Here is a 17,769-nt window from a genome sequence, read left to right as displayed (position 1 = left end):
CAGTAGCCATTCACTCACAGCAACACTTAAAATGTAATTGCAATTTCTGTCCACTTGGCGGCACCACAGTCTAGGCTATTGTTTTGGAACACGACAAAAAGCGCAAAGGAATCGCTGAATCCAACAAACTGGAAAACTACGTTGCCAAAAATGAGGATGGGATGGGGTATTTGGGTTTCCTTTATCAGTCCTATATTGTTGTCTTTGTTTTGGTTGATGTTTTCCTTTTCTGTTTGTTTTTAAGAAAAGGAGCACAATTTTCTGTGAACTAGAATATATATTTCTTACTCTCCCAATAGAGTAGTTGATAGAAGTTCATTACACAGACAGTGGCATACAGAAAAACATGATTCACTTATAGATTTGCCCCTGAATTTTGAAAGCACATCTCTGAAAGCGAGTTGAGCAGACATCTACTGTAATCAGCCATCCTTTTCCTAAACCATCATAATCAACAAAATGGACAATATTACAATATACTACTAAGTAAGTAAAATACTGGTCACCCATTTCTTCATCCTGGATATTCAACATAAAAAAAAAAAATACTAAACTGAAAAAAATTCTGACACTTGATGAACAGGTTGACAATAGTAACTGCCTGTTGGCGCACCATATCCGTGTGAAAAAAATAAAACAAAGTCAAATGCAAACGAGACGAGTAACAAAGAGAAGTACAAAAATTTATTGCAGTATATGTTCCGCCAGAAGTGCTGGGGATCCCTCTCTCTCTGTGTCTCTCGGGTGACCTAATACATCAAAATCTACAGTTACAAAAAACTCCCCTGCATGTAGGCCACAGATACTGCATGCTTCGCTTTCAACAGAATAAATTATATTCAAGAGACTCCATGTACAGCATGGGTAAACAAATAAAGGGAATAAAACATAAAAGGTAAAAGTTTTAAAAGTAGCTTCCCTGGAAACTAATCTAAAGAAATCCATCCGGTGCTAGGTTAAACTCCAAGAACACTTTATTAAGAACATTAACAGACTAATTTCCAACATTCACTTTGTTTATTTTTTTAAACAGAATTTTTGTCAGAGATATAAACATTTTTGTTGTTTTTTTTGTTGTTAAACTATGATACAGTGGGAAAAATCAAACAACCGAGTTGCTGCACAACAGCGAAGGAGCTCCCACACAATGTTTTCCAAACATTTCCTTCTTGTGTGTTTTTTCTGTTTAACTTAAACATATCCTGGATCCAGATTAAATGTTCATCACAGACCGAAAGTTTACAATACTTGCTCTCCACCACTCTCTCTCCGCTATCTCGTGCTTACGTTTTGCATGTGTGTAGTATTATGTCTTTTCTTTATTAGAAAAACGTTGGATCCGCGCAATAGAGTTTGGCTGCAAACAGTTTTCTCTGTCTGAGAGTGACTGTATATCGTCGATTAAGAAGTTCCCTCCTTGGCTGAGTACAGTGACCGTAAAGTTTGCGCCATTCTGTTCGTCAGCTTGTGTGCACTTGTCAAGGCAATTTTCTTGTAAATAATGTCAGACTCCTTGATCGTGTCCACCCAAGGCACCAGTTTGCGTCCGTCCCGTTTCTTAGCCTCGGCCCATACTCCGGAGTAGGAGCCTGCCATCCAGTGTACTCTGTAGCCCGAGTTGGTTTTCTGGATGACCCGGGCAATCTGTGGCCGGTCCTTGTACTTGGGGCAGCAAAGGGCGATGACGTCCATGGCGTCCAATGTCTCGTTCATGTGACCTGACGCTTCTGCAGAGTCACCGTGCTTCCTGGACCGTCGTGACGACTGGAGAGAGAAACAGCCAGCGTTAGGTCTCATTTAGCATGCCCTCACAACAAACCCCACCAACACAATGAACCTGCAGGCAGACCAAGCCTATGGGTGTCAGTCATCAGTCTGAGGAATCATTAGCAGGGTGTTGGACAGGTGCCACCTCATGCTTGGTACTCACCCCCGGGGTTTTCTCGTCTCCGTCGCTCTCGTCCTCATCCGTATCTACAGGAGCCTGGTGGTTCTTGTGGTCCTGCTGGCTGTGACCCGGCCCTCCCAGCAGTGACGTGATGGCTTTGTTTCTGGCGTTGGCGCTGGCTGACGCCTCGCCTTCCTCGTCCTCTTCATCCGGGTCCAAGTGCTCCATCAGTAACTTGAACTGAGACAGAGACAAACATGAACCAGTCAGCTGTGCTCAGACTGTGCTAGTTTACCTCAGTGGAGGGACCTTTGAAACACTCCAAAAAGGAAGCATTTAGTTTGATTTTATTTGAAACTCATCAATTCAGCAAGTAGACTGACATTCCAATTTCAATCGTACATTCTTCTCCCCGAATTCCTTTATAGGATTCAAAACGTAACAAATCAGAAAATTCAGGAAAGCATGGACATTTCACAGGAAGGAACCCTTACATCCAGGTACTGTTTAACTATCCTCCTCTTGGTTTCGTAGGTAAGTTCTATGTTGGCCAGATCAGAGGTCAGGAAGTCCAGTGTCTGGCGCGGGCTGAAGTGCACGTTCCCCTTCCTGTTCACAGCTTTCTCGTACACCTTGGCCGATTCCGTTGGAGAGTACTTCTGGATTTTACTACAAGCGGATGAAGGGAGAGGTCGAGTCAAGTTATTTTCTCATTAACTTGAAATGGCAACATAAGACAGAAGTCAAATGAGTGATCTTTACGTCTCTGGCTTTTATACCCAGTGAGGCGAAAATGTTTTGCGGTTGTTTTCCTCCTAGCATTAATGTACCTATCTGAGAAGCCGTAGAGGTTTTTGAGGTGCTGCTTGAGGACCAATAGCAGAAGGATTCCCTGCGAGGCGTTGGCAAAGTCCAGTAGAGGGGCGGGGTTGTCGGGCAGACGATGCATCACCTTGTCCAGGTCCTCCATCTCCAGGTCAGAATCAGACTCCGATTCCACTGGGGCCCGGTTCCTGTGTTTGGGCTTCTTGGGCCGTCGGACCACCTCCTCGTCCTCATCACTGCTGTTGGAAGTGCTGCTGCTGTTCTCCTCCGAGCGCTCCTCCTCCGAGTGGTACTTCCTCTCCTTCTCCTTGGGCTTGGGCTTCTTCTCCGGCCGCCTGGGCTCTTTGAGAAGGGACTGCAGAGAGGACAGAGAGTCATTCGCAAAACACATTTTTTTCGTGGGTTGTGAAACCCACTGCTGCTTTTAAAACTCCACAAAAGTCACATTATGCAAAGTGTTTTTACGAGCCTGTGCGGCTACGAGTGACCTCTGAAGTGCCCAGACGTGTGGGTGGGTGTGACCAACCTCCTTGAAGGACTGCAGCAGGTTGCTGCCCGACACAGACAGGGTGATGTCTATGTGGTGCATGATAAAGAGGGGTTCCTCCTGGGTCTGGAAGGGGAAGCAGGCCAGGTTGTCCGCTATGTACAGGAGCATGTTCACCTCCACCTTCTGCAAGTGTAGAAGTCACAAGCACAACAATTAATTCACCAAACTATTCATGTTGACCATCTGATTCTGTTGTCCATCTACACTGCTGTTATAATGATTCTTGGCAGTGTATCTAGGCCAGTGTTACCCACAGCATGGGTTTCTGTGGTAACTCAACAGATTAATTGAAACGAGAGCCTGATGTTTAGCTGACAGGTCATCTGACCAATCAGGTGAGTTTGGGGCTATAACCAAAGTGGGGGTTGAATCCCGGCTCTAGGGGGAGTAAGGACTTACTGAGCTGTCGTCAAACAGGTTAAGAAGTGAGATGAGGAAGGCTCGTCTGTGCTGCCGGTTGGATCGGACCATGGAGTAGAGGTGGGCACAGAGGGCTGACGTGGTCTCATCCTGCCGGTAACCACGGATTACCGCACCCTTGGCCGACCAGATAGCTTGTTGTACCTGGTAGGACATCTTCATCCCCGCCACTGCCTTCATCTGAACACACAAACACGGCGTTACGTACACTGATAACATAACACGCCTTAAGTAATCACACCCCTCGGTGTGGCCCGGCTGGTAGATTACAGTGACTGCACTGCCACTGGGCCAGGGGTGAATGTACACACTGGCTACTCTAAGTCGTTCTGGATATGAGCTGCTGCTATAGGACTTAAATGCAAATGAATGCCATGAGAGTCTAGGTCACTCATCCGTCACTCACATGGATGAAACCCGTATATTTCTTATCAATCTCCACCAGCTGCTGGTCAGCCTTGTTCCTCATGGTGGGCTCTGGGTCCGTTCCCATGGCAATGAGGTAGGGCACACACTGAAACAGAACACACAGGTGGGTCAGTCGGGAGCACACACAGAAACAGAACACACAGGTGGGTCAGTCGGGAGCACACACCAAAACAGAACACACAGGTGGGTCAGTCGGGACCACACACAGAAACAGAACACACAGGTGGGTCAGTCGGGACCACACACAGAAACAGAACACACAGGTGGGTCAGTCGGGAGCACACACTGGTGGACATTTCCACGTTATAACAACACCTGTTCATTTGACAGCATTGTCTCTAAGTCAATTTTTCCTTGACACCCATGTCCGTCAGAAGAGTGGGCCAACAGAGCGTGACTGAGGACGTAAGATTACCTGCACAGGATGGATGAGGCCCTGGTTGAGAGTGAGGGCGATGACGTTTAGGGCGAAGTGCCGTACGTTGGACTGAGTGTGGAAGAAGGCCTCCAGCACCTGCTTCAGGTAGAGCTGCATGATGGAGCTGCTCATGCCTGAGGAGATGTCGCCCATCTCCTTCAGGTCCTCCTTCTTGGACAGCTTCTTCCCTGCAGACGCACAAGGACCAGAACCATCATGAACCTCAGCCTGGAGTTAGGGTTAGGCCCAATGGAAACTAGCCCCTTAACATGCAAATTAAGGTGTGCGCCTTAATTTGTATGAAACTTTGGATACAAAAATGCCCTCTATATTAGTTTTCTTTCTAAGCAGTGTGTGCGGTAGCACAACTCTTCCAGGACTGTGTTGTGGAAAAGAAATGACAAGATTAGACTTCAATGACCCTATTAGTTCACACTGTAAAATGTGTCTTGTGTTTTCCTAATGTGAGATAACATTTACATAATGTAGCCCAAGAGCAGTCATACCGACCAGCAAATCAATGTACTTTTTAAACCAGGGCTGAGATCACAGCGCAGTTGCTCCTCTAGCATATTTGTTGATATTCTTATCTAGGCAGCAAATTAATCATCTAGTTACAGTATTGGTCAGCAGGCCAGAAGTTATAGTAACTTGCTTCTTCCTACAAGACCTGAAAAATTGTAGCCAAGCCTACATTTTAAGTAATTTAAACTTGATTCAGGAAATGTAAAGCTATTTCTATGTGGAAATATAATGGGATTTTCTCAATTTGTTTTGTAGGTCTGCACTTTGATAAATAGACGATTGGCAACCATGTAAACCTTTAACCTAAATTGGGTACAGCCTCAGGAGTTGCATTATAACAGGCTCCAGAAGTTGCACAATGTTTTTGCTCCCATTCAACCAAAATATGCACAGCAAAAACTTTTTTCCTTAGATGTAATAGTGAAGGTGAGACTCACACTGCTTTATTTCCTTAGATGTAATAGTGAAGGTGAGACTCACACTGCTTTATTTCCTAAGATGGAATAGTGAAGGTGAGACTCACACTGCTTTATTTCCTTAGATGTAATAGTGAAGGTGAGACTCACACTGCTTTATTTCCTAAGATGGAATAGTGAAGGTGAGACTCACACTGCTTTATTTCCTAAGATGGAATAGTGAAGGTGAGACTCACACTGCTTTATTTCCTAAGATGGAATAGTGAAGGTGAGACTCACACTGCTGGTCGGCTTCCTGCATGCGACTGTCCTCCTCTTGCAGGTAGGTCTGAAGGTTCTTTAGCACTTGGATCTTCAGGTTCACAGAGCTTTTGTTGTCTGATAAGATGCCGTTGTACAGACTCTTCACGTCTTGCATGAACATCAGTTCTGGATACTGGATGAACTGGAAGCCTGGACAACGAGGAGGCAATGAACCAGGGAAGCATTAAGCAACTGGTGTTGGATGAAATCCTTTCCTGTCAGGAGAGCGTGGTTGTTCAACTCGCTAGCGGTAGTGATGGAGAGAAGTAGAAGGAGCTTTACCTAAACCAATGATGGCCTTGGTCTGAACCTCCTCATCTTCATGCTTGGTGAAGTACAGCAGAAGCTCCATCACTTTGTCCTTAATCACAACCTGAAAAGGAACAGGAACAGCCATTTACATCACAGGAAGTATTCTGGCCTTTAGACATCCACAGAAAAACAAACATTTATACCAGCGTTTTTGAATACTTGTTTATGGATCGGGCTAGAAATGTATGCTTTGTTACATCTATTAGCTAGCTAGCATCCCATCAATGTCCATTTGCACTGTGATATTTTCTATTGCAATGAACAGTGTTCTGCCAAGAAGGCAAATGTTTGAAACCAGGCAGAGTCCCACATCATGAGCTCATTGGATGTATTAAAATCAGGGCAATTTATCCCTGGTCATTGAGGGTCTATTGTGTTTCTACCTGCTCACTGGCTGTCCTAGATATTACTCCCTACTTAAAAAGAGAGGATGAAAACAGGAAGCTCCATGACAGGAGTTAAATAGTCCTGATCTAAACGAAAGACAATAGAAAACCTCTTAAAATAGCAAATTCACAAGCTAAAGCAAGGTTATTCTGTCTGCAAAAGTCGCCCCGAATGTGTCGAACGGTCATCCTGTTGATAGTTCCTTTTCATTTCCTGGCCCTACCTTGGTGGCGCCTTTGAACTCCTCCTGGTCAAAGTCAAAATGACGACAAAGTGCCCCCACAGTGAACAGCGAACGCAGCAAGGCCGGCTTGTTAGTGGCCAGGACGGGGTTGTTGGAGTCCTCCGAGTGCTGGGTCTTCAGCTTCGTCAGGGCACCGTAGTACCGATTAAAACAAGCCCAGACGAACTTGTAGTTGTGAGTGACCCTGTTCACTACTGCTCCGAGACAGCTTACACAGTGTTGCACCACCTAAGAACAACATGACAGAAACAAAAAGTCCTTCACCTCGGATATCTTACTTCCTGGTTATTTTGTGTTGAACAAGCAGGAGCTGTAGGGTACGCTCTCTCCCTACGCAGAGTGTCCAGGTAATGGAAACACCCAGAAGTCACCGAAAGAGTCACCTTCAAACTAGCACCCGCTGAAACTGACCTGCCCTAACGTTACTTCACTGGAGACGTACCGTCATGCCGTATTTGATGATGAGCTTCATCAGGTCTTCCTCTACGGTTGTGAGGAAGGTCTCTGAGGGGTGCTCCATCAGGGGAATCACCAGCTCCAGGATCTTGGCCACGTTACAGATCACCATGAAGTCACTCTGGGTCTGGAGAGACCAGACAAAGTTCACACAGTGTTTATACGGAGAGTCTTCTAATGAGAGACTTAACCTGCGGGATATGTTGTTGTTTAAAATGTGTACTGACAATAGGTCCACCACTAGATGGCACTGGAGTTCTACTTAAAAACAATCAAATTCATTGGCTTCAACTTTCACACCTGGAACAGCCATAAAGTCCTTATATTAAAAGGAACTCAGCGTGCCGTAAGTGAAGCGTTTCTAAAAATCGGGAGCGTTTGCGTGTCTTTACGTTGCACTTGGTGGTCAGGTAAGGCTGCATGGTCATGGCGTGTTTCACCATCAGCTGGGCTCGGTTCTTGCTGAACAGGAACAGAGTGGTGATGCAGGAGACCAGACGGTTGGAGTTTACCCCCTTGTTCTCAATGTCTGAAACACAAACAAGAATCACTCATTTTAAACACCAACGAGCAGGAACGGAGTCCCTTCGGTTGAAAAAAACGATTCATCCCGGTCCCCAAAGACATCTTAACCAGTGAGTGTTATACCAGCGAGAGACTCTTCGTATTTGAGGATGTGCTCCACCAGATTGTCCACCAGCTGAACGCAGGCCTTCCTGGCCGGCTTGTAGGCAGCATCCTCCTCTGTCTTCAGCAGCTACGCAGGGAGAGTGGGGGGAGGTCGTGACACGAGGAACACAACAGAACTTTCTGGAACTCATGTCTACAAAAAACGGCACGCTCGTCTCGATAGTACCCTCTGCCAGAAAATCTGCGCATTCGTGATGAAGCGTGACATTAATCCATAAACGTAATTCTCTGCAAAGTAGCCACGAACACGGCTGGAGGCCAAATATTAGCTATTATTATGCGCTAAAAATGGTGACAACTGAAAATACTCACGTTTTGAAGCAGCTGCTCAAACCAGTCATAGCCTGTATCTTTGCATGCAGACACCTAGAAAACATGATGTCACCCGGTTAGGAACAGTTGAAACAAACCCGGAAATCCAGCGACGCAGACTGCGTACACTGGATTGTACTGGTCAGCTTGTTAGTTCTGTGCTCAGCTTTGAGCCCGGGAACTCACCACATCAGTGATGTTGAGAATTTTGCGTGTCATGGCGTCTTTATCGTGATTGGGCGTTGGGGTGAACCAGAGTTTCTGAAAGGTCTCATTCACAAGTTTCTGAAGAAAAACAAAAGTGGCGGAAAGTTAAGAGATGCCCATGAAGATGAGTCCATTTCTACAGCCCTGCAAAGCAGCCATTGAAACATGAAGCAGCCATTCACGGGCACTGGCCGAGCCACACCTTGATTCCCTCCTCATCGTTGACCCTGCGGATCATCTTCACACACATCTCCGTGATCTTGTTGAAAGTAGGCTGCTCCAGACAGATGTCCCTCAGGATCTTGATAACCCTCTTCCTCACACTGATACCCGTGTCCTAAGAACCAGACAGTGGGAATGAGTACATACGGGAATGCAACACATATACACACACATACATACACATTTTTTCCTTCAGGGCAGAAATGTTAGCGCTCCTCAACACTTTGTTTACATTTGAGATTCCTGCAGTCCTCCAAAAGGGCCCTAGGTGGCGGTGTGGAGAAAAGGATATTACCTTAGGTGAACTCTTACACTTGAAATGAACTCTGAGCTGGAGGTGGCCAGAGTGATCAGACCAGCTCAGTTTGTCACAGCGCTGTATGAGTTGATGCCTTTTCATACAGCCCATAGAAAGGGCTCAAAGTCACGTCAGCCTTTTGAACAACTAGTTTCAATATCTATTTTCAAAGAGTTTCACTTCACAGTTCTTTTGGGTTAGTTTCTCACGCTGACTCTGTGTATAACGCGGTGTGTATGGTGTCTAGCGTGTGTTTGGAGTGTATTGCGACGCCTGTCAAGTTACCAGTATCCTTTCGATCAGCATGTCGTAGTACTGCTCAGTGAGCTGGGGTCTGCTCAGAACGAAGCGTCCCAACAGCTCCACGGCAGCTTCGCGTACACTGGTGGAGTTGTCCATCAGACGGCCGTGGACCCCGCGCTGCATGTCCAGCTGAGGACAGAAGAGGACGAGCTTAAAACACACGCGGCCCGGGTACAAACGGCTGAATCAGTGGTGGCGCCCGGGCAGAGCACACTCACCCTGGCCAGGATACTGGGATCCACGGCCACCACCTCGGACAGACACTTCATGGCTTTAGTTCGGACTGCTATGGCACTCTCTCCCAACACTCTCAGGATCTGGTGGAGAGGAGGACGGGAATCCAGGATTTACAAACCAGACACACACGAAAAGCAGTCTCTTGGCCTGAGCACTCGGCCTGAGCACACACAAAGGAATTCGATCCACTGTACTCACCTGTGTTAAATAAATATCGAAGCTCTGTGCGAACGGCCTCATAGAGGCCAAATATCGAACAATCAGGCAGGAGTCGTCGTAGTCCACAGTGTCAGAGTTCATCCTGTCAAGGAGGAGAGGAACAGAAGCACACATTTGAGAAATGAGACCGGCCAATGAGGCCGCAACAAAACACATTTGAGAAAAGAGACCGGCCAATGAGGCCGCAACAAAACACATTTGAGAAAAGAGACCGGCCAATGGGGCCGCAACAAAGGGCTAATCGATACGGGAGACAAATAAAAAAGGGGAGGTAGAGGAGACTGCGGTGGATCTCAGTAAATCACATACATGTCAGTGCTTAGCACCGTAACCTACTCTACATGGGTCTGCCTTTCACAGAGCTCTTTACTGGCTTGCCATTAGGCCATAAGTTGCATGTTGAAGTGAAAAATTGTTCTTCTCAAATGCGATGTTGAGTAGGACAGTAATGTAATGTTTACAGTAATACCAGCAAAACGGTGGCCATGGGTTTCCTAGAAACACAGAGCAAAATACATCCCCAGTCAATCTCAATTTATAGAATTTTAGGGTGTTGTCGGTGTACTTCAGGCTATACTTCAGCCATTTCTAAAGCCGCTTGTTAAACATTTTCAGCAATGTCTAACCTTTCCATATTCCTCCATCCTGATATTCTGAGCAAAGCATACTATTTAGTGGTATTCAAGGAAAATATTTTACCTTCTTTTCAGTTTAGAGTAGCAACTTTCAAACTAAAGAGTAAGAAAGCTTTGAAAAACATCTGTTGCACTTTCTGGCACGTTTTCAAGCTCTCTCAAGTTGTTTTTTATCCAATCTACTGTTCAGTCAAAAAAATAGGTTGCAGTCCTACAGGTAAACATTGATGTTGAGGCCCGTAACCGTAGTGACTGATACAGTTGTGCTCCTACGTTTGCATACCCTGGCAGAAATTGTGAAATTTTTTCAATTAATTTTGGAAATATGACTGATCATGCAAAAAAATAATAATATTCAAGGATAGTTATCATATGAAGCCATTTTGTATCACATAGTTGTTTGGCTCCTTTTTAAATCACAATAACAGAAACCACCCAAATGGCCCTGATCAAAGTTTACATACCCTTGAATGTTTGGCCTCGTTACAGACACACAAGGTGACACACACAGGTGAAAATGGCAATTAAAGGTGAATTTCCCACACCTGTCGCTTTTAAATTGCATTTAGTGTCTGTGTATAAATAGTCAATGGGTTTGTTAGCTCTCACATAGATGCACTGAGCAGGCTACATACTGAGCCATTGGGAACAGAAAAGTACTGTCACAATACCTGCATAAAAAGGTAATGGAACTTCATAAAGATGGAAAAGGATATGAAAAGATATCCAAAGCCTTGCAAATGCCAGTCAGTACTGTTCAATCACTTCTTAAGAAGTGGAAAATTCAGGGATCTCTTGATACCAAGCCAAGGTCAGGTATACCAAGAAAGATTTCAGCCAAAACTGCCAGAAGAATTGTTTGGGATACAAAGAAAAACCCACAGGTGACCTCAGGAGAAATACAGGCTGCTCTGGAAAAAGACAGCGTGGTTGTTTCAAGGAGCACAATATGACAATACTTAAACAAAAATGAGCTGCATGGTTGAGTTGCCAGAAAGAGGCCTTTACTGTGTAAATGCCACAAAAAAGCCTGGTTACAATATGCCTGACAACACATTGACACGCCTCACAGCTTCTGGCACACTGTAATTTGGAGTGACGAGAATAAAATAGAGCTTTATAGTCCCAACCATAAGCGCTATTTTTTGGAGAGGGGTCAAAAAGGCATATAATGAACAGAAACCATCCCTACTGTGAAGCATGGTGGTAGCTTACTGATGTTTTGAGGGTGTGTGAGCTCTAAAGGCACGAAGAATCTTGTTAAAATTTACAGCAAGATGAATGCAGCATATTATCAGAAAATACTGGCAGACAATTTGCATTATTCTGCATTAAAGCTGGGCATGGTACACTCTTGGACTTTCCAGCACAACGATGACCCTAAGCACAAGGCCAAATTGATCCTCCAGTCGTTACAGCAGAAAAAGGTAAAGGTTCTGGAGTGGCCATCACATTCTCCTGACCTTAATATCATCAAGCCACTCTGGGAAGATCTCAAATGAGCAGTTCACGCAAGACGACCAAAGACTTTGACCTGGAGGCAATTTGCTAAGACGAATGGGCAGCTATACCACCTGCAAGAATTCGGGGCCTCATAGACAACTATTACAAAAGACTGCATGCTGTCATTGATGCTAAAGGGAGCAATACACAGTATTAAGAATCAAGGGTATACAGACTTTTGAACAGGGGTCATTTAATTTTTTTCTTTGTTGCCATGTTTTGTTTTATGATTGTGCCATTCTGTTATGACCTACAGTCGAATGTGAATCCTATAAGAAATAAAAGACGTGTTTGGCCTGCACACTCATGTTTTCTTTACAAACGGTAAATATGACCAATTCTCCAAGGGTATGCCAACTTCTGAGGACAACGGTACTAGTGTGAGTGGGGAGTCCCACCTCAGTGTGTTGAACTGCGAGGGCACGGTCTTGATGATATTGCGGAGGTACTTCTTGCGCGCCTCGGCTCTCTGCATGATCTCAGCGGTGCTCTCCATGTCTTTAACATGGTGGGGGCCTTCAGACGAGTCCTCGTCCCCTCGCTGGTTCTGAGACTTCATGGCCTTCTCCGTTTCGGTCAGTGTGTCCCTGAACCACTGGGCTATGTAGAACCTCCTGGCAAACTGAAAGGCGACAGGACAAAACGCAAGTCACCCCTGGTGTGGAGGTGATCACTCTCATTGCTACACTATGTGAGGTAAACACACTCACCACTAGAGATGGGTCCGTCTCTGCGTTCTCATCCAGGTAGTCCAACAGGGCTTTCTGCAGCTGCTGGGTCTCATCGTTGCCTTGGGTCTGGGTGGGAAACGACAGAGCAACACCACCACATTGGACCGTGTCCCAGTCAAACTAGGTCAGCGCGCTGGGCGCGTGGGTTCAAACTGTTCGGTTTGCCTGAACGCTCACCTCTTTGAGGATGCGGTCTATGGTGCGCTGGTCCACCTGGCTGGTGACAGCGTCTTTCCTCAGGCGGGCAGCCACGGTGCCAAGGTAGTCCAGCGACGCCACCCTCAAGGCCATTTCCGTCTGCTTGTTACTGAACTGGTGCACCTGGAAGACAGGAGAGAGACGGGGGTGTCATTCTGTCCGTCCCCCGTGACTGACTGATTAGGCCGACTCCTTGTCTCTACGACGGACGGACTCACCAGCAGGCGACCCAGTAGACTAAGGAGAAGCTCGGCAGCGGGCCACTCAGGTTTGTTGACTGTGGAGAGGAGGTCCTGGACAAAGTTCTCAAACAGAGGCCGGTAATCCTCCTCTCCCTGCTTACTGCCACACCTGGAACAGATGGAGAGACAGAAATACTCCGTCAGAGAGCAAAACCATAACTGAGATCTCCCATCATCCTCTCATTAAACAATAAGGCACGACGGGGTTTGCTACAGGGGCAATACACTAGAACCCCCTAAGGTTCCTTATTGTTATAATGAACCCGTTACCAACGCCATTAGAACCAAACCCCAAAAAGCTGATGTCATACCCATGGTGCTCGGACTCATACCACGGCTTTCAGTCAAACAGCATTCACGGTTCAAACCACCAGGTTTTAAAAAACAGGTATTATCTAGTTTGGTTGTGATAATAAAAGGCTGTTTAGAAAGACTATCCTACTTCTTCAGGAAGACGGACAGGAAGTTCTGAGCTGCTCTCATGGCCGTCTCATAAGAGTTAGTAATCAGGACATCTTGATCCACCTGTGAAGAAAGAGAGCATGTGAGAGAACAAAAAAATTATAATAAACGGTCGCTGCTAGGTCCACTCGATCGACATGGCACATTCCAAGTTCGTATGACATTCAAATTAACAATGTGGCGACCAGTGCTTGTGCACATAATTACATTCCCTGACCAATCCAAGGAAATCGAATACCGTGCGATTAGGCAGCAAGTCTACAACTCGGCCCTCTTGATGATAACTCTCGTCAAGTTTGGCTAGGTGGCAGAACCGCAATGAAAACAATGATCACAATGAGGCCAGCAGCCTGGGTATTAAGGTGGCGTCGGTACCTTCTTGTCGTACTCGTCCTCGTGGCTGGACTTGTGGCTCGGGAGGTACACCACACACTGGATCAGCTGCAGAACCAGCGCCGTGACCATCTGGATGTACATGGGCTCTCCATCCATGTCACTGCTGTTCAGCCTGGACACACACACGCATACACACGGTTCATGGATTAAAAGTATTACCAAACGTCATCGACCGCGTCCTGTGATCAACGGTCTGCGGCGTGCGTGCGTTCTCTGTGGGTTAGTCACCTGAAGTTCCTGAGGCTGCGTTTGCTGGTGGGTAACCTGGCCAGAGAGGTGAAGATCTCCTCCAGGATGAGCTGCCGGTGTTTCTCATAGCGAGAGAACACCTGAGGGAGAAATGGGAAAATGCTCATCGGGGGGGCTGTGGCTTTACTATACATAATACATACACAATATGGCTTTCATTGTGTGTTACATTGTCCAGCTCAAACCCCAAACTCTTGGTTCCCTGGCTTGAAGCAACATTCCAATAGCAGGCCTTGCACTACTATAGAAGGCCTGAAAGTAACAGCTGCCCATTGAAAACCCCGGTTTGGATTCTTACCGCAGTCACTAGTTTGATGGCACAGAGCTGTAGCTCACTGACACCCTCCACAAAGAATGGAGTGATGCCCATGGAAGAGACCTGATGGGTAGAAGGGAGAGATGGTTTAGGAGAGAGAAGGCGAGCGAGAGACACAGACAGAGAAAAAGTAACGTCCAAAGAGGTCAGGGGGCGAGGGTCAAGTCAGTACAGACAGCACCAGTGGCAGAGCCTCACCTGCAGGATGGTGGTGTCCGTCAGCAGCTGGATTTCCAGCAGCTCGGAGATGTTACTGACAATGTCGCACACCTTGTTGTACAGCATGATAATCACCCTCTGTTTGTGCGTTGAGCTCTTAGCTCTCCTAGACTTGGAGCTCAGCATGCCACCTGGTTTGGGCAAGGAGAGAAAAACAGATGATGAGACCAGGCGAGCGGAGACCTCTCCCCGGTCATGAAAAAAATGTAGGTCGTTCCGAGTGGACTACTCGGTGTAGACCGTACACACTGTGCATGTCCTTCATACAAACTGTCTCAAATGTCCTGGGAGGTCTTGGACAAAGCACCGACAAAGTCAAGGTTTGCCCAAGTGTGTCAAGACATTTCCGTGGCCAGTTCTCCCCCAATTCTTTCCCCCCCCATTCCAATTGCTTTAGTTCGGAGGCGGGGTTAGGATGCTGACCTCCGTGAGAGTCCACTCTGTAGACCGGGTCATACTGAGGGTAGAGAGTGTTCTGCAGGTGGAACTTGGTGTACTGGAGCACCCTCTCAATCACGTCCTCGATGTACACCGCCTTGGGCATGCGGGTCGACGTCATGATGTTGAGGGCCGTCAGACAGGCGTCGGCCGATTTGGTGACGCGCTCCATGATTAGGTCACGCCACAGCCGCTCCTCGTCCTCCGCATCCGCCTCCTGCCAGACGGAGAGACGAGACGCTTGGTGAGCGTCTCTGTGGAACAGGCACTTTGGATCACGTAACAACACTGGGACGCAGCTTACGTGGTTCATCAATGTGGAGAGCTTGGAACCGTCCTGGATGTTCTTCTCCAGAATGTTCAATACCTTCACTAACTTGTCAGATGGAATCTATGGATGAGACAAATTAGATAGTATACAAGATATTAGCTTCTTATTTTTACACCCATTTTCATCAATACTTGCAGACTCTTCAAAAAGTCCTGCCCCTCCCTCCCCGGTCCAGCCTCAGACAACATTTATTTTGGAAGTTCCAGGAAACTACTGGATAAACCACCTCACAAGGATCTCAAGGCCAAGGTATCTGCTATTACAATTGCTACCAAGGAACCTGGTAGAATGTATTTTGTGGTCTGGCCACGCACAGTGTCCATCAGATGGCTGGTTACGCACAGTGTCCATCAGATGGCTGGCTACGCACAGTGTCCATCAGATGGCTGGTTACGCACAGTGTCCATCAGATGGCTGGTTACGCACAGTGTCCATCAGATGGCTGGCTACGCACAGTGTCCATCAGATGGCTGGTTACGCACTGTGTCCATCAGATGGCTGGCTACGCACAGTGTCCATCAGATGGCTGGCTACGCACTGTGTCCATCAGATGGCTGGTTACACACTGTGTCCATCAGATGGCTGGCTACGCACAGTGTCCATCAGATGGCTGGCTACGCACAGTGTCCATCAGATGGCTGGCTACGCACAGTGTCCATCAGATGGCTGGCTACGCACAGTGTCCATCAGATGGCTGGCTACGCACAGTGTCCATCAGATGGCTGGTTACGCACTGTGTCCATCAGATGGCTGGCTACGCACTGTGTCCATCAGATGGCTGGCTACGCACTGTGTCCATCAGATGGCTGGCTACGCACAGTGTCCATCAGATGGCTGGTTACGCACTGTGTCCATCAGATGGCTGGCTACGCACTGTGTCCATCAGATGGCTGGCTACGCACTGTGTCCATCAGATGGCTGGCTACGCACTGTGTCCATCAGATGGCTGGCTACGCACTGTGTCCATCAGTCAAAATGTCTAATCCCTTTGTACCCATCCAGTGCTCTCTAGAGAACATTGATGTTGACAACACATGACAGTTTTATTAATAATTTTGTTAACCTAGCTAGAAAGAGTTAGTAACATTTGGTGGTCAATATGAGATGGAACAAACCTACCAGCAGAGCAAGAACACTATGAAAACAAAAATAAAACATTCAGATAAAAAAAAAACACTTTTAGTTTTTCCAATGCATTGACTCAGATGGTATGACCTGGAGCACTGAAACTGGTTGCCCTAAATTCTTGGGTGGGTTTTGCAGTAGGTCAGCTGGATCTCTGATCCAATCTCATCAAACAGAAGTGGTTGTATTAGAGATGGCAGAACGCCTTCATCGTAGCCATCTGTGACAAGCCACTCCTTTCTTCCACACTGGTCTTCTGAACGGATTCTCTAACTTAGGATTGCCAAACAACTTGCCAAGATGGACATTATGCTGTACCCAATGTTACCCTTGCTTACCCTATAGGTAATGCCCATGGCCTTGATCTTAGCAGATTCGCTGCCCAGCTCACTCAGCTGGTGTTTCCCCAGCAGAAGCTCCTGTGGGATCTCATCGTCATCTGTGGACAATAGTTGCATAAAGTTGACAGTTGACACCGAAATGTCAAATTTAATTCCTAGAATCACAAGGTTACTTCTGTATTATAAACAGTAGAAATCTAAAATGTTATGTCCATCACATTTCACTCACTATACTGATGGTTTATTCACTAAACACCAATGTGCCCACTCCAACCTTAATTCTGATATTGACAGCTAAACTCTGGTTACAGGCCAGGTTGGCCACATGATACAATTATTATGGAAAAGGACAAGATTCATTTTATTTGTCAAATGAAAGCCACACCCCCATATCAACAGAATAGAACTCTCTCAATAATTATTACAAAAAAGCAACAAAGTCCCCCTGTTCAGTTTCCCCACTCCAGACCTGCCAACGGACCCTACAGGGCCATGTGACACCAACACACTGCTCCAATCATAGGTATCAACATAATGTTAGCACAAGGCTGTATGGTAGAATTACATTAGGGAGAAACTGCATTTTTGAGAAACTCAGTTTTTTAACCCATTATAGTTTGGCGACCATCGTGTTTGGATTGGTATATTATCTTCCAATAAACACAGATGCAAAAATCTCTGAAGCCTTTAATACTATTGACAAAGACATCCTTGACAAACTCCATTAGGGGATTGGCCAATTTTGCTATTTCCTTCTACAGAAACAGGACATGACCAAGGTAGGGTACTTATCTAGCAGCACATTTTAACACATTGGGACTAAAGAAAAGCACCAGGTGAAAAGCCTTTCTATCCTTTTAGCTACAGTTTGAACCACATATTAGGAATGTGACCAAAACAGCTTTTCAACCACCCGAGGAAC

The 17,769-nt window shown here is 46.4% G+C and overlaps 1 protein-coding gene across 1 annotated transcript in view; it reads right to left on the bottom strand.

Moving 5' to 3' along the window:
* Window positions 1-662: 662 nt before the first annotated feature.
* The window catches only part of LOC105025169 (NIPBL cohesin loading factor), a 39,858-nt gene continuing 22,751 nt past the window's right edge, over window positions 663-17,769 (bottom strand). The window contains exons 17-48 of the mRNA XM_029124982.2: window positions 16,845-16,945; window positions 15,355-15,441; window positions 15,036-15,267; window positions 14,592-14,743; window positions 14,376-14,456; window positions 14,057-14,157; window positions 13,808-13,940; window positions 13,413-13,495; window positions 12,947-13,079; window positions 12,708-12,851; window positions 12,510-12,596; window positions 12,198-12,421; window positions 9,641-9,743; window positions 9,424-9,522; window positions 9,188-9,334; window positions 8,585-8,719; window positions 8,362-8,460; window positions 8,176-8,229; window positions 7,822-7,930; window positions 7,566-7,702; window positions 7,160-7,300; window positions 6,697-6,945; window positions 6,057-6,147; window positions 5,751-5,924; window positions 4,528-4,718; window positions 4,090-4,197; window positions 3,663-3,863; window positions 3,240-3,386; window positions 2,719-3,068; window positions 2,383-2,557; window positions 1,931-2,128; window positions 663-1,764 (exon numbers count right to left, since the gene is read on the bottom strand). Coding sequence (XP_028980815.1) covers window positions 1,402-1,764; window positions 1,931-2,128; window positions 2,383-2,557; window positions 2,719-3,068; window positions 3,240-3,386; window positions 3,663-3,863; window positions 4,090-4,197; window positions 4,528-4,718; window positions 5,751-5,924; window positions 6,057-6,147; window positions 6,697-6,945; window positions 7,160-7,300; window positions 7,566-7,702; window positions 7,822-7,930; window positions 8,176-8,229; window positions 8,362-8,460; window positions 8,585-8,719; window positions 9,188-9,334; window positions 9,424-9,522; window positions 9,641-9,743; window positions 12,198-12,421; window positions 12,510-12,596; window positions 12,708-12,851; window positions 12,947-13,079; window positions 13,413-13,495; window positions 13,808-13,940; window positions 14,057-14,157; window positions 14,376-14,456; window positions 14,592-14,743; window positions 15,036-15,267; window positions 15,355-15,441; window positions 16,845-16,945 — 4,829 coding nt within the window. The 3' untranslated portion in view covers window positions 663-1,401. The remainder of the gene's footprint in view (window positions 1,765-1,930; window positions 2,129-2,382; window positions 2,558-2,718; window positions 3,069-3,239; window positions 3,387-3,662; window positions 3,864-4,089; window positions 4,198-4,527; window positions 4,719-5,750; window positions 5,925-6,056; window positions 6,148-6,696; window positions 6,946-7,159; window positions 7,301-7,565; window positions 7,703-7,821; window positions 7,931-8,175; window positions 8,230-8,361; window positions 8,461-8,584; window positions 8,720-9,187; window positions 9,335-9,423; window positions 9,523-9,640; window positions 9,744-12,197; window positions 12,422-12,509; window positions 12,597-12,707; window positions 12,852-12,946; window positions 13,080-13,412; window positions 13,496-13,807; window positions 13,941-14,056; window positions 14,158-14,375; window positions 14,457-14,591; window positions 14,744-15,035; window positions 15,268-15,354; window positions 15,442-16,844; window positions 16,946-17,769) is intronic.

This window comes from Esox lucius, chromosome 14, assembly GCF_011004845.1.
Source record: "Esox lucius isolate fEsoLuc1 chromosome 14, fEsoLuc1.pri, whole genome shotgun sequence".
NCBI lineage: Eukaryota > Metazoa > Chordata > Actinopteri > Esociformes > Esocidae > Esox > Esox lucius.
The sequence above is the reverse complement of the archived record's forward strand: the minus strand, read 5'-3'. Positions and strand labels throughout refer to the sequence as shown.